This window comes from Sylvia atricapilla, chromosome 1 (assembly GCF_009819655.1).
Source record: "Sylvia atricapilla isolate bSylAtr1 chromosome 1, bSylAtr1.pri, whole genome shotgun sequence".
NCBI lineage: Eukaryota > Metazoa > Chordata > Aves > Passeriformes > Sylviidae > Sylvia > Sylvia atricapilla.
In genome coordinates this window covers 126,965,168-126,981,120 of record NC_089140.1, presented here as the reverse complement: position 1 = coordinate 126,981,120, position 15,953 = coordinate 126,965,168, and the positions used below count along the sequence as shown (strand labels likewise).

At 34.8% G+C, this 15,953-nt stretch overlaps 1 protein-coding gene across 1 annotated transcript in view; it reads left to right on the top strand.

Moving 5' to 3' along the window:
• The first annotated feature begins 2,723 nt into the window (after nt 1–2,723).
• MMP16 (matrix metallopeptidase 16) overlaps nt 2,724–15,953 on the top strand; it is a 78,661-nt gene continuing 65,431 nt past the window's right edge. Inside the window, exons 1-2 of the mRNA XM_066333116.1 lie at nt 2,724–2,878; nt 9,128–9,250. Of these exons, the coding sequence (XP_066189213.1) occupies nt 2,775–2,878; nt 9,128–9,250 (227 nt within the window). The 5' untranslated portion in view covers nt 2,724–2,774. The remainder of the gene's footprint in view (nt 2,879–9,127; nt 9,251–15,953) is intronic.

Sequence of the window (15,953 nt, the reverse complement as noted above, 5' to 3'; positions counted from 1 at the left end):
CTTTTTAGATGGTGAAAGGCTATACTGTTCTCTCCTGCTGTTTCTGGGACAGCTCTCTTTTCCTTTTCTGCCAAGAGTCTCTGCAGTGGCACTCTGCTAGATTCCAATTTGCTGTCCCTGCTCCACTTCTCCCATGAGCAGAAGTCCCCAAGATACTTTTTTCTGTCTCTGTAGTAATACCTTTTCTAATTCAGATATCTGAAGGTTTAACTTCTGGAAAATTTTCTTACTTGCAACCCCAAACCACTGACTTCTTCAGTTATGCTGCAGTGAGGATGGTTTTGCGTGGTGCTAGGTGATCTCCCAAGCCTACCAAGCAATTTTGTCTGCCCTTACCACCTGAGAACTTCATAAAAAGCCCTGGTCTGTGTCTGAATACCAAATTTTTGCTAAGAAGGTGGCAAGAAGGTTGGCACCATTTTATAGAACCGTGACATGCTACTCTGAACTATTTTTCTTCCCTTACTATTTGTTTTGGTATCACTGACTTGAGAAGATGAATTTAAAAATAACCCCATCATTAAGTATACTCACTGTAAATATTAATGCAAAGACACTTTACATACTACACTGAAATCAACCCTCTCTGTGTCAAACTTATTAATTTCTTAGTTCCATGTCTTGTTTCCACATATTACATTGCTCTTGCCAACATTCAGGTCCTGTCAGAGCTGTCTTCCAATAATGTAGGGAAGAACAGGTTTTGTCTGCAAAGTGGCACATAAACGAAGTTATTTTTGTAATTACCCAAATCTTGCACACCTTTAGTGTGCACAAGCTCTGCCTTAAAGCTGAAAAGTGCAAGAAGGTATGAATATGTAAAGTAGTATGTAGATAGTGATTGCAGCAGTAAATTTATATTGTAAAAAAGAGTGTTTTCCTATTAAAAAAAAAAAAATAAATCTATTTCTGAATAGTTCCTATATATAGAGAGAGTGTGAAGGTAAAAGACTTTAGTCTGGGTCGTAATCCTGCCTATACCTCCCTGTCCTGTTGTATCTTCCTGTTGTGTGGAGCTCACAAACTGGTTGTGGGTTTGATCCCTGAGGGCCATTCACTTAAGAGCTGGATTCAGTGATACTTGTGGGCCCCTTCCAACTCAGAATATTCTGTGATTTTGAGTGGTTTGTTCTGGATCTGTGGTTGTTGAGTTTGTGTGTGAACTGCACAGGTAAATGGGTGTTTAAGATAAACATGTTTAAAGTAGAAATACCTGAACTCATAACCTGAAAATTTCCACAGTATTTAATGCCAGTTTGATCTTTTACTTACACTGAGCCACTGTTAACCTGTAATGCACATTTGGTGTTTGTAAAATGAACATTATTAATAAGTTAATTCAACCTGGTCATCTTCACTCTGTTCATGACCGAGGAGTGCATCCCAACCATGATTGACCTGCTGCAAAACTGAAATGCTGGACTCGGCAAGATAAATTTACAACTAAAATATATACATAGGTTGGTGTTAGGCTGCATATAAACAGTGTATATACAAACAGGTAAAAACTCAGAAGTGTTTTATGAGGCAGAGAGAGTCCACAAAACAGTGTAAGGTGTGGTGGGTGGATCCTGTTCATTAATGTGATGATTCAGAATCTGTGAATTGTGATGTGATATGTTTGAAAGAGGTGGCTGAATCAATTTTATTTTTTTTTCCTTTGGTTAAAGAACAGAAGATCAGATTTATGGAGTTACAAATATTTTGTTACTGAGGGAGTGAAATTGCAGCAATGCATTTTAAATGTGACATGTAGATTGGCAATATATGTACCTTTCATTCTAGTGAGTACTTTCAGTCCTCAGATAAAAAGACATTTTTAAGGCTGTGTCAGTGCCCTCACTTTCTCAAAAGTCTTTCTCGGTTTTCTGTATAGTCTTGATTTTGAGAATACATAGAAGCATTATGATAGCTGCAGCTACTTGTTCATGAAACGTTGCCTCAAAAGGACAGCATGTTTCAGAGGGCTTTTCCAAGTGTTCTTAAGATAGTGGCTTTAATCCATGAAGCTTTCTGTAACGTGTACCTCACACTTCTACACAATTAAGAGCATAAGCAGTTGACATTAAATCCATCTTGATTTAAAAAGGCAGTTACTCTTATTAGAGAGTTTTCTCTAAGTGAAGGCAGACTCTGCTACTTCATTATCTCCTGGACATCTGCTTTGCTATAAGTATGTGATTTTGATATTCATCTCAAAAGGCTGAATGTCTCCCTACCCTGTCTTTCATATTCTTCTGGAGATAATACCAATTTACTGTAAATGTGTGAGTTATTATGGATTTATTATTGTAGATGGTGAATATTATTATGTGCCCCGTGGGCAGTCAATTGTATGTGGCATATATTGTAGATTTATGTCTTGTCTGCTTAAAGCACTATTTGAAGTGCCTAGAGCCAGGGTTAGGTGCTTAAGTTGTATCTTCAAATAAATAAATAAATACATTAAATAAATAATTGAAGCAGGCGGTTTCAGATAATAAAGAGAGATGGCTTCTGGGTAGAAAACTCTGTAAGTCTTACAGCAACAGAACCCTTAATAAAGAAGGTGAAATAAAACTCACGAAGAATTTCTTATCTGCAGATAAAGTAAATAAAAAACCCAAGCACCCAAACTAACAGGACTTACACTTGGTGAATTAGAAGCTTCTTTATGTATGGTATGAAACTAGGGAGCATTTTATTTACCTCTAATTTCTATTTAATAGCCGCTGCACTTGTCATTGCAGGTATGGTTACAAAAGTATGGCTACCTTCCACCAACTGACCCCCGAATGTCGGTGTTGCGCTCTGCAGAAACCATGCAATCAGCTATAGCTGCCATGCAGCAATTCTATGGCATTAATATGACAGGAAAAGTGGACAGGAACACAATTGAGTAAGTAACCAGTACTGAACTGCTCTTGACTTTTCCGTTTCAAGCAGGGTAAAATAGAGCTGGGAAGCAGCAGTGTAACCGGAGTATCCAATTAGTTTTGCGGCTTCCGATGGGGAGGTAAATTGTTTCTCTCTTTCCTTGCCTTTTCATTTTCTTCATCTTCTGTATTTCATGGTGGCAGGTCATCCCCCGCCTCACTGCTGTCTGCCTTTGGGCAAGTGATTGGAAACAAGATGTTACAGGGTTACCTAAAGTAAGGGCCAAAAGGTTATCACTGTGGAAGGGAGGAAACATATTTGAAACTGGCAAGAATCCATGAAATGTTTCATAGTTGAAGGAGTCCTTTTTTTACTGAAAAATCTTCAGTGTAAATTTCTTTACTCTAGTTTATTAAACTTGGCAGACTCCACTGGCCCATTTGTTTAGTGGTTTGCACTAACAACAGACCAGGTGTGGTCATTTTAACATGCAGTAAAATTGAATTTGTTTTGCAAGCCCTTCACGATTCTAAAGTTGTTTCAGGCTCTCACTGTCTGATTTTGGTGACAGAATGGACACAGAGAAACTCTGTAAAACAGAGCTATTAAAGGACACTTTCAAACAACTCTAAACTATTCCAGATTGTAAAAATGTGCGCCCCCCCCAAAAAAAAAAAAAAAAAAAAGAACAACAACAAAAAACAATAACATGGACTATTAATACATAGTTATTAATGTATTAATAGAATGTATCTGGGATCAAGATAGCAGGACCAGGGCAGTGATCATGTCCTTGTACTTCACATTGTGGGGCCACTCTTGAATCCCACATTCTGTTCTGGGCCCTTCACTGCAAGAAGGACATTGAGGTGCTGGAGTGTGTCCAGAGAAAGGCAATGGAGCTGGGGAAAGGTCTGGAGCACGAGTCCTATGAGGGGCAGCTGTGGAGATTGTGGCTGATTAACCTAAAAGAAGGAGGCTCAGGGGCACCTTATCAGTCTCTAAAACTACCTAAAAGGAGAAAGGAGGCCATAGGTGGGGCTCAGCCCCTTCTTCCATCTAATAAATGACAGGACAAGGCTCACGTTGCACCAGGGGAGGTTTAAATAGATATTAGGAAACAGTTCTTCACCTGAAGTGTTGTCAAGCATTGGAGCAGGCTGCCCAGGGAAGTGTAGATGTGGCACTTTGGAACATGGTTTTATGGGGGATTTCGCTGTGCCATGATAATGGTTGGAATCAATGATTGTAGAGGTCTGTTCCAGCTTGAAACTGTTCTCTGATTCTCTGATTCTCTGATTTGAAGTGCTTGTTTGACTCAGTTAAATTGTGATAAGGATTGTCTTGTGATTTCAGAAAGTTACTTTGCTTGAAAAGAAAGCAATAACTCAATAGTGCTGTCACTGCATATCCAACATTTGCTTCAGTGGAATATGCTTCTACTGCTCTAAAATGCTTATTTGTGGGGGAAAAAAACCCTCTTTCATTTCCCATTTACCACCCCCAACCTGATGCGTCATCTTTTGTGGTAAAGTAGCTGACATTGATGATTTCTCTATCATTTAGACATTAGGGAAGAGACTACACAAAATGCTGGCAGGATTGGAAAAATCATTTTATTCCACTGACACATACTCTGTTGCATTGAAAAGCAATAAAACAAAGCAGACTTTGTGGCTGCCCTCAGGGGAGGTGAGTTGATCACACATCCCTCCGTTTAGGAATTTAAAGGACCTTAAGCCATGCAGTGCAATAGCAGTAAATGCCTTGTGAGAGAGCCATGCTCAAAAGCATGTTTATGGTCCATTTTGCAGGTGAAGAGTCTAAGCTCTTCATACAGTTTCAGTGATTGATCTTTGAGGAGAGAGTGCTGCCTGTAACTAGTACCCTTTTCAAGAAATGTCAGTAGCAGCTTTGTCAGAGACAATGTATTTCACTAAAAGTAAAATAGTCTATTCACAGCAGCACAGAAGAGACAGAAAGAGGTAACCTAAGGGAAAGCAGAGGCCATCTCTTAGTTTAGAGTATCAGGTGGAGAATTCAAAAAAAACCAAACCAACCCAAAATTCTAAACTCAAATGGAGGTGGTTAATGATACTAATTTGGCATTTTGGCCAGCAAGATTTTCTTTACTTCTGCAAATTAAGAGATTAAGAAATCCATCTATACAGCATAGTCTTCTATGGTAGGGAGAGACATCCTTATAATAGTGTAAAAATATGAGGGAGGCTCAGAATACAAGTACCATGACAAGTCTTCTGAACTGTTGAAATTGATCCAGTGGTTTATTTTCTTAGTAAATTAGTTAACTTCTTTTTTGTACAAAAGTGTACATAAGGTCTGTATCCCTAGCAAATATGAGTGAATGAGAAGTCTTGAAAAGAAATCATCAGAGCTGAAATACAATATCTTACATCACTCTTTGACTGTTTCCTATTAAGTGTCAATAAAGTCCTGTAGTAGCAGGCTACAGCAAGCAAAGATGCTTAGTAAGACATATCTATTTCTCTTCACTAGAAGTTTAAGGGTATAATTCAGTAGCTTGCTTAAATAGTCATCTATCGTTTGTCCAGCCACTAAGTTAAGTTGCAGTAAGTCGAGCTCTCTCTTTTAGTTTCCTTTTTTGCTATAATTCTGTCCCAAATAACCCCCAAAGCCCAACAACAACAAAACAATTGTGCAACCTTAGCAGCAATTTTGATAAGGGATTAAGCAGTTGGGGCCTTCAACCAAAGGTATGGTTTGTAATGTTTTGATTCTTTGAGGGTAATTTCTTTTTTCTTGAAGGCTTAAGAAAAAAAAGAGAAGAAAAAAGAGATTTTTCCTTCTAGACACAAAAGAACAAAACATGGTTAGGCAACTGGCTTGAGGTAGGAGTTCAGTTTCATCTCCCTTTCTACTGGAAGAGCAGCATGGTTTTGCTACATATTTTTCTTTTATTCTTTCTAGATTTGCTGTGAGTCTGAAATATTTAAATTTTTCTGACATATATAGCTCCTCAAGATTCAAAGTAATGGAATTAGAAGAGGAATGTGATGTGACATAGTATACAGATAGAGAACATTAGTCACAATTAAGCCTCTTTACTGAGTACTTATAAAATATTAATTTTGAAGGGCTGCTGCAGAAAAGATTCCTACAAGTTCAAAAAAATGATGAAAGAGAGGAAAAGTATGTATGCACCTTTAAAAAATGAGGCATATTTCAAAACATTTCAAAAACATGTCAAAAAATTAAACTCTAACAAACAATCACAAACATGGAAGACCTTGATCATATTACATTAGAAGAATCTGTATTTAGAAGATCATAGAAATCAATATTTTGTTTGTCCATTCCCCCAGGGGAAGACCATATTATGTGCTAAGTATCTGGAATGTCATGAGCATTAATAATTAATACTAAGAGAAGTTTTCCTCTCAGTGAGTGTGAGAACAATTAATGTTGAAAAAAAATTAAAGAGATCAAAGGAAAATTTATATATCAGAAGTTGTTAACATTTTGCCTCATTTCTGTACTAGAAAATCCTGAGCTCCCATATACTAGTCATGCACTAGTTTGTTTAAAATTCAACATCTAAACTTAGCTCAGCTAAGATCTAGGTGATAGATTGGGTGGTGTTCCAAATCTTTGGCTGCGAATTGCGTCTTTCCTTAAATTTTACATGAAGATAATTTCCCGAAAACCACTGAACCGCCCATGCAATGACTTCCATTTGATTTGTACTTGGATTTATATTGTGTGAACTGCAGTCCCAGGCCTCATGTAAGAACATTAGTGGTCCAGACAGCATGACAACTTGGAACATCCCCTCCCTGTCCAAACCAATAAGGGTACAATCATAATGTTCTTGATAGGTACATACTACTTCAAAATAAATGCAAGAACAAACTGTGACTGCTTGAATTTCATAACATGTTATTTTGGGCTGTGTTTTGTTTTGCTAAAAAAGAATTGTCAGTAGTACTAGTAAGATAATTCAAGGTTGACTTTTGAATCCATTACCTACTGTTCTTGACTTTTGGTATTAGTTCTAAAGTGTGAAAAAAAATTTACATTAACAAAATTTTCTGTAGGGTTATTAAATCTTTTGGCTTGAGAAATTATTCAATAGCTTTGAAGATTAATTTTTAAATTCAAAACCTAGAATATTTACTGTTTGCCCGTAGCTAGTCAGTGAGTAAACCCTGTTATTAAAATAGATCTCCATCAGTTAAGCTAAACGATGTAAACTTTCTGGAGAGGGGAAAGGTTTAATTCAATGACTTTTAAGTCCTTGCCCTTGAAATGATACAACTACGAGTGATATAATATATATTTTTATATAATATCTTTGTACAATGTTTCTGACAAAATATAATAGTGATTTAGTTTTGATTTATTCCTTCCTTTTTGCTCTTGGTGTAGGGATATTACCTTAAGGTGATAACACCAATCTTTTGTTATATTTACATCTTTTTCTGCAATGTGTGTGTGCAGTTTCAGCAACATAATTTATATATACCTTGCCATTAAAATGCTGCATACTGATCTAACATGCACTGTGAAAAAGTATTACTGACAATGTGTCTAAAAGTTTTCGAAGGTCTGAGGCATAATCTTATGAAGTGTAAATATATCACTTTACTAAGAAGAATATTATTGCCCTTCAGTCTGTAACAGAGATCTACTTCTTTCCTTTATTTTCTTTCATTATTAGAGCAAATTAAGCTTTTCAGTAATATTTCATCTCAAAATCCCTAATATCTACTTTGTTGAATTGTTATTTTATTTCAAAAACCAAAGGAACCTGAAGTAAAGTTTCAGGGTGTTTCAGCAAATGCTGGTGGGGAAAAGTTTTTTTATATTCTTGCAGTATGGTCTTTGCAGGCACTAGGGAAAGAACATTGTTTTCCTTGCACATCACCTGTTTTATGTGACATGCATAACTATTCTGACTAGGAATTAGAAAAAAAACATTCTATGTTTCGTATTTGAAACAAGTGATTATGAACTTGATGTCTTCAGTTAAGGCAGTTAAATCCCTGAGTTTTGTGTTCCTGACCTGTACTACTCAATAGATTTGTCTCACATCAGAGTTTTTGCAGGCACTTCTACATCTCTTATCAGTGCAAGTGGAGTGCAGTGCCATCTTGGTACTATCAAGAAAATTTTGTACTTTTCCACAGGCTTGTGAGCTTAACACCTACTTGTGCCTTTGAGAAACAGTTTGCTATATATCCATAGCTACAGCATATATGAAGTATTAAAAGTCTAATGGTACTTTTCAACTACTTCTTACACATTCATCAAAACAAGTGAGGCTGATGATTGACTGCTTTTTAAGAGTTTTTATTACCTCTGCATGTTTTAAATGTAAACACTTTCTGAGATGACATTTCAAATTACTTTTCTGTCATCCAATCACACGTATATGCAACTGCTGTGTGTACATCTATTTACAAAATAATGCCAGTTTAATGGTCAGAAATTCAGTCATGAAAGCCTGAATATAGAGTATGACTACTCTTCTGGTAAATGCCAGTTGAAAACTATAGCTTTTACATAAGTAATTGTTTGGCATGATAGAAATATAGTCCAATGAGCTGGAAAAATTAACAAGGGAGATTTGTCTTTTACTTATGCAGTGAAAGACTTTAGTCTTACTCTCTTCCTGATGGTAAATTGTCCTGCAGCCATTCAACTCATATAAAATAATTCCTTTAGCTGTGTTTCCTTTGAACAAAATAGTGCCTTACAGTACAAGTGAGAAACAGTTTAAGGATATTGCTGTAGAAATTATACTTTTGAATTAGATATCATCTTAATTATAATATATTTCAAATGCTGACAAGTTTAAAGTTTTTGAAATATCGGAAAACAATGAGATATTGAAGTGCACTGTAGAAATACAGCCCTTCTCTGGGAAATCTGGTGCTGCTGCAATGGTCATTCTTATTGCATACGATTTAGATTTTGTAGCTTGAGTTTGTGCAGAACAATAAATATTCTTAAGCAATAATTCTTGAGTTAAATATCTCCATTAGTTTACAGTTGGAATGAGATGCTTCTCATTGTATGGAAAAAGAGTAAGATAGAAGAAATTGATAGTATCAAAAAGCTAGCATTTTCAATATCTTGATTTAAAAGAATGCTAACAGTCTGTTGTTTTTATTAGTTTATATGTTCTATAAAATAATATATATACAGATAATTACATGTTTTTATTAGGGTGCAGGGGTTGTGAATTTACTTTCATGTTTCTTTAATTGTGTGGTGCTGTTTCTTGCAGCTGGATGAAGAAACCTCGGTGTGGTGTGCCTGACCAAACCAGAGGTAGCTCCAAATTTAACATTCGTCGGAAACGCTACGCGTTAACAGGACAGAAATGGCAACACAAACATATCACTTACAGGTACTAAAGACATTCCTATAGGCATACAGATCTCACTAGTAGTGATGATGTTTCATTTAAAGTAAATATAAATTCCTGAATGTTTTTCAATATTTTGATTTCAATATTTTAATTTTAATGTATGATATAAAAAGTGCTACTATGGATACCTCCTATAAGTATGTACATGCTGCATAAGAACCAAGTTGTTTTCTTGGATTAAAATTGCATGTATTTAGTAGCCAATAAATTCTCTGAAGCTTACAGCATCAATTTAACACCCAGTATGTCCTTAAGGTTACCTTTCAACTTTCTTGGCAGCTTCTCAGGGAATAATGCTCTGAATCTAGGAGTTCTTTAATGAAACTCAGATTTCTAATTTAAATGTGTAGAATAGGTTATTGAAAGGAGTCGATCTCTGTAAAATGTATGTGCCTATGGGTCTGTTCTAAGTACAAATTAATTTGATTATAATTTTATGGGTCACTGACCTGAGCATTTCCTATCTAGGTGATGATGGGCATAGGAGTGTGTGCAGGGCAGTACATCTGTATAACTCCTGAGTCTGGCATGTAGTCAGCACAGTGTGCCTGCTCACAAAACTGAGGCCTTGCAGGGAAAGGTAGATGGAAACTTTCAAGATGTACTCACTAGAGCTGTGTCAACCAGAGAAAGTTTCATGTATATAATATAAAATCCATAACCTGTCAGCAAACCAAGGATTCCAATACAGACTGTAGGAAAATTTACACATCCATGATGATCCTCATCATGGATTCCTGTAATATCTAACAGAGGTAAGTTCTGAAGGATAAAATAGTTTTCAAATTCATTAACTGATTCTATTATTCATGAACTCATACAAGTGTTAAATTTAAAGTTCATAAGCCCTAATAGTCATACATACCCTGGTGAAAATATAGTTTCATTAGTAACCCCATGTCACTACTGTGGTTTATGATTAAATTAGAGAATTCTAATTTAAGACATCACATTCTGATATAACATCAAGCAATTGGCAACTGACTTGGGGTTGATATGTTGCATTGGCCAAAGTCCTTTATTGTTAACGTAAATGTAATTTATATTTGCATGTTAATGTAGATATAATTTATAGTTGGTTAGAATAAGAATGCCCACCTACAGCACTTTACATCTATTTGCATTTTAGAACTTAAATGTAGTTTGTGTACACTTAGGAGGCATGCATAGTCATCTACTCATATGTATGGTTTTCTACCACTTTGATTTGTACCGAGTCTGTTTCCCTATCTCATTACAGAATTTTTTACAACTGTCTGAGCTCTACCACTTGTAAATCTTCTTGACTGTCACCCGAGGCATAAATCCAAATAACAAATGAAGGTCTCCAGTATTAAACTAAGTGACAACTATCTAGTAATCTTTCTCACTTTGAAGAATTTATAGCAGTTCTTTATCTCCTGCCTCCTCCCTTCGAAAATGTTCTCTCTCTCACTTTGACAAGACCTCCAGTCAAACAGAGCTTTGAAGTGAATAAGTCTGTAATATTTTTTGCAGTGAATTACAGCACAAAAGACGTTTAAACTTGAAACCTTAAATTTTATTAGAATAAAAAATGATTATTATTATTATTATAAAATAACCCAAAGCAAATAAAAACCAAACAAAAAGAACTAATATTCTTTTCACACTTATCACCAATTCTTTGCTTAGAGGCTTATGACATGCTGAATGAATGACATTTTAACCTGCTTTGTTTCCTAAAATTTTAATCATATATCTAATCTCATTTATCTGCTCCATTTTCCTCTGTGTCACTCCTCAGTCTCTTTATAATCTGCAAGTTTCCAGCTGCATTCTGTGCCATCCCAGCCAGTCAAACCTGGCAGTCTGAAGTGTGCCTGCTAAGCCAGTTTAGTAATTCCTTTACAGAAGGAGCAATTTCTCATTCACTTCAGTGTGTGCTACATCTTACAGTTTTCTGGAAACCAAAACCAAAATCTCACAACAAATACTCCCAAAAGCAAGGTCCCCACTCCTTCTTGCCCTGGAATTTTCCATATTTCAGCATGTAATTTTCCCACCTGAAACAGTTCTGCAAAATTTCGAGATGGAGTTTCAAAGAAGCGATTTAAAATTACAATTATAATTAGCAGTTACCTTAATAATCTTTTTTTTTTTTACCTCATATTCCATTTTCAACATTTATTATGTCCTTTTGGCAACAGATTAAGTTTTGGACTTAAGGTGGTACTTATTCTTAGAAAGCAATACATTTACAGACACAACCAAAATACAGATTTCTTTTATAGGGAACATCAGCATGGAATGGAGAACGTGCTTCATTAATTATGCTCACTCTCCCTCATGGAATGCAGCTTTCTTCTCATTTGAGCTGATGTGTGATTTTTCTTAGAATTTCTGTTTCTGAAGTTACTTTAAAGTGTTTCTCTGCCAGGTATAGTTCATGTTGATAAACCTTGTGAACATTATTAGTACTTAGGTTATAGACCAACATGCCTTTTACAAAGAGAGAAACAGAAAGTAAGTATTTGAAACTTTTTACCAGCCAGAGGGAGTATAGGGGTAAAAGAGAGCATCTACAGTACAAGAAGAGAATTATGACTCCATTACAAAAAAGGTAAAGAGACCTTAACGATATAGTCTTAATCTTTCCTTAGTATTTTAGACTGCATCAGGTTGCACAATGATCTTTGAACATTGTACACAATCAGAGAAGAAATATAAGAGAGCTATGAACAGATTTTTGAATACTATTTAAGTTTTTTAAAAAAAATTTAGGGGGCAATTTAATGAAGGCAAATACGATTCTCAAAAACTACAGTCATCTTCTCTTTTGCTAAGAAAGTACAGTACTTTAAAGAGGTAGCAACAATGTAAATCAATAAAGCTGTCAGTTTTTTAAAAACAGAATATAAATATTTATACGCCAAAGACAGAGAATCATTGAATATGAAGCCCTCCTCATAAGAATTCTGTGCATGCTATTCATAAATCTGAACTCCAGCAGTCAGTAATTTCTCAATTGCCCAGATTATTCTATCTGCAGAATGCTTTTGCAAGTAAAATTGGAGAATGTTCTGTAAAAAGAAAAGCTTTGCCTTAAATTATAACCATGACTTAGAACTTGTAATGATTTAAAATAAAATGAAATTTAAAAGCTATTCTGATTTTTTTTCCTTTCCTAAGGAAGGAAAAAACCCAAATTCAATCAATCACCAATATGTAGTAATTTAATTGGTGCAGGAAACTGAGCAGTAGATAGTCAATAGCTTCATCCCAAACCCACTATAAATAATTTAATCTTTTTCTTTACTTCAGTGGACAATAGGTCAAACCCCAGATCATTGGCATTTCCCTTTTACAAGTTAGATATATCCTAGATTTCATTTCTGAAAGAAGATGAAAGATTTGAACAGTTCTAACTTTATGCTTTTTAGATAAATGAATGAATGCTAGCTGGGAGCTTCATTATGCAATGAAAAGTCTTATCAGCCTTGTCAGCAACAGACTATGCAATTTCCAATGGTCCATATTTTATAGAATATGGAGAGAGAATTTTTTTCTTGCATATTTGAAATCCATACTAAAAAGTAAAGAAATACTGGATTAAGAAAAAAATTGAAAATACTGTTGGTTCATAGTAGCAAAAAGATTTTGGAGTGTATTACTATAAAGTAATATTTAGAACACATTCCATGTTTATGTTGCATTTTATTCATTTTAGATTACCAAGTAGTATATTATGGCATTAGATTTCTTAAAATAGCTTTCTTATTAAAACATTTCTCTGTCAAGTATTTTGCTAATCTGGGGTTTTTGTCTAGGAAATCTCATCTCTTTCACATTTCATCTTCTTTTAATGAATGTTGAGGAGAATATTATCCATGAGAATGAAGAGGCAAGATAATTATAAATTCTTTCAATCTTGGCAGCAGTAGATTAAAAATCAAACCCACGGAAAATGAAAAGTAATTGTTCTGGTTTAGGTTTAATCAATGTAAGCAAGATCTATATGAACCAAGATAGTTTTTAGTCTTTAGCAAGAAAGAGTCAGCAAACTGAAACTGGAAAGAGGTTGAAGCTAAAAAACCTCACATCAGTGAGAGACTTGTGAAGCAACTTCATAGAAAGCAATTTCTAGAGAAATTATGGCCCAAAGTGAATATAATATAATATAATTTATATAATTTATTATTTTCAATAAAAGTTACAGTGTGATTAAAAACTAACCAAACAAACCCACCAAAGGAAAAAAAAAAAAAAAAAAAGAAAAAAAAAAAAAAGAAAAAAAAAAAAACACCACCAAAACAACAAACAAACCCCCAGTGTTTTGAGTCAGTTTAGGTTTGATTTACATCAATGGCAATAAAAAAATTGCGTCAACAACTTACTCAAATTTAATGTATGTTTCAATTCATTTTACTTGAACAGCTCCATATCAAGCACTCATCTCTAACTTGCTTACTTCAAACAGATTATTGACTGCATCTTTTTACCTACTCAGTTTAAATTCCTGCTCTTTCATCTATTTAAATTTCAGATTACTGATTTTACACAGTCAAGTGAGGTATATCCTGACAATCTTGCAAGGCTCCTGAAGCTGATGCAGTCAAAAATATGTCAGTGAAACATGGATAATTTTTCTTTTAGGATATTTTGGGAAAGGAGTGGGAAGGGAAGGAAAACCCAAAGCTTTTCTGAAATCAGTAGGACTCGGGATTTAGAATAACACTCTCAAAACAAGACTCTTCAGGCATCTGTAGAAATAATAAATCAATGTGAAAAGTGCCTATGAGTGATAAAATCTAATTGTTCTTGTGGAAGACATGTATTTTAGAGTTATAATGCAATTTTAAGATAGAAATTATTAGATAGAAAGCAATTATTAGATAGAAAATCATAGAAAACCAGCAATAAACCACAAAAAAGCATGATCAGCTAATACATGGCTGTGGTTGTCTAAAAGTAACAGCTGTCAAAATTTATTAAATGTATCACTCAGTGTATTAATTTGTAAAATGGCATGAAAAGAAATGTTTCATCTTAGAGATTCCTTTTGTTTAGTAATTACAGGATCTTCAACCTCTTTATAAGTTCCACTGCCAGTATAGTCAAGGTCATCTTTGGATCTTTCTCTCTTTTGAACTTTGCTGTGAAATGATCACTAGACATTGACACTAGGAAAGCAATGCTTAGAAAAAAGATGGACTTTTATTATGAAGGCCTTGTTCTTGCTATGCTTTCACCTTGGAGTAAAAGTGGTTCTGAGTTGTCCCATCCTATTCTTACTTCCTTTTGAGCTCCATTATCTGGACATGTTGAGTGTAAGATATCAAATTAATCTGTTTTTTTACTGCCTGTGAGACTTTTCAGGTGATTGCTGGATTTAAAATGTAGGTCTAAATGTGATAGGAAAGGGCTCATATGATACTTTATCTGCCATTGCAATCATAGGCCTAAGCTGAAGACTTTTAAAAGATGAGTCCTATTATCTCTGGTAATTGATATGCTGTCTTTATAGACTGATTTTACTATACTTCCCCCTTGGAGGTTGTATGATAAACAACATGAAAGAAATGTAACATAACTTAGGTTTCAGATATCTGCACTGGTGAATTATTTTAAACAAAGTTCCCAGCAAGACAATTTCAATGTTTGTGTTACACAGTTTTGGTATTTGCTCTTTTAGGATTGAACCTGGATTGTGTTTAACATATTAAAAATAGAATTTTCTGTAGAGTATTCTCTTTTATAGGAATAACTGCTGATTTGAGTAATTTCTTTTTCAAGCTGCGCTATTCAGTATAATCTTGCCCACTCCAGAATGGAAGCCAGAAATCTCTCTGGTTTTAATACAAAAAGTATGATTTGAAAAAAAATATTACTTTACAATGAATCTGCAGATGTAGGATGCTATTTCAAAAGTAAGTCAATAGCTGAATCTCATGGAAAATGTCTGCTATCAAAGGTTGTCTAGCTTGTGAGTGTGAAACTAGCCAAATGGCTCAATTTCTCATTTGTAATCTGATTAAAACAATTCAATGTGCTAAAAAAGCAAGAAAATGTAAAATGGTAAGTTTGAGTCAAACCTTTTTAGACCAACTAATTGCTCACCTTACCAGCAACACTAGATTCCAATCCATTTTTATCCATTTCTCCATTTCACATATAATGGCAGAAGTTACTTTTTTTTGTTCTGTTTACTTAAGAACAAAGCGGGACTTGGACCAATTACTAAGATTCCTCCATACAAAAAAAAAAAAAAAAAAAAAAAAAAAAAAAAAAAAAAAAAAAAAAAGTGAAAAAAGAAGAACACACACAAAAACAAACCAAAGCTGTGTATTTCAGATGAACTTTTTCTATATCAATATTTCAGTTTTTCTAGACATGCTCTGTTTTTTATGAGAGCCTGTTGATTCATTTGCTATATTCCTTATACATGGCAAATAACAGAGGCTCTAATCCTTCAAAGAGCTCTGCTTCAGGCAATACACGTGCTTTAGGGAGCACACAGCAGGACTTACTAAGAGCACATCTGCCAGCTTTGTAAGGGATATTCTCAGCACAGCAACAGGGAAGTTTTTGGTAGTGGCAGTATAAGTGTGCCATTGTGATATGTTTTTGATTTCATGTCACAGGACAGGTTGCAAAATGCTGTACTTTCTCAGGGGGCACAAACAGTATTTTATGAACTTGCTAGTTAAAATATCTCAAAACC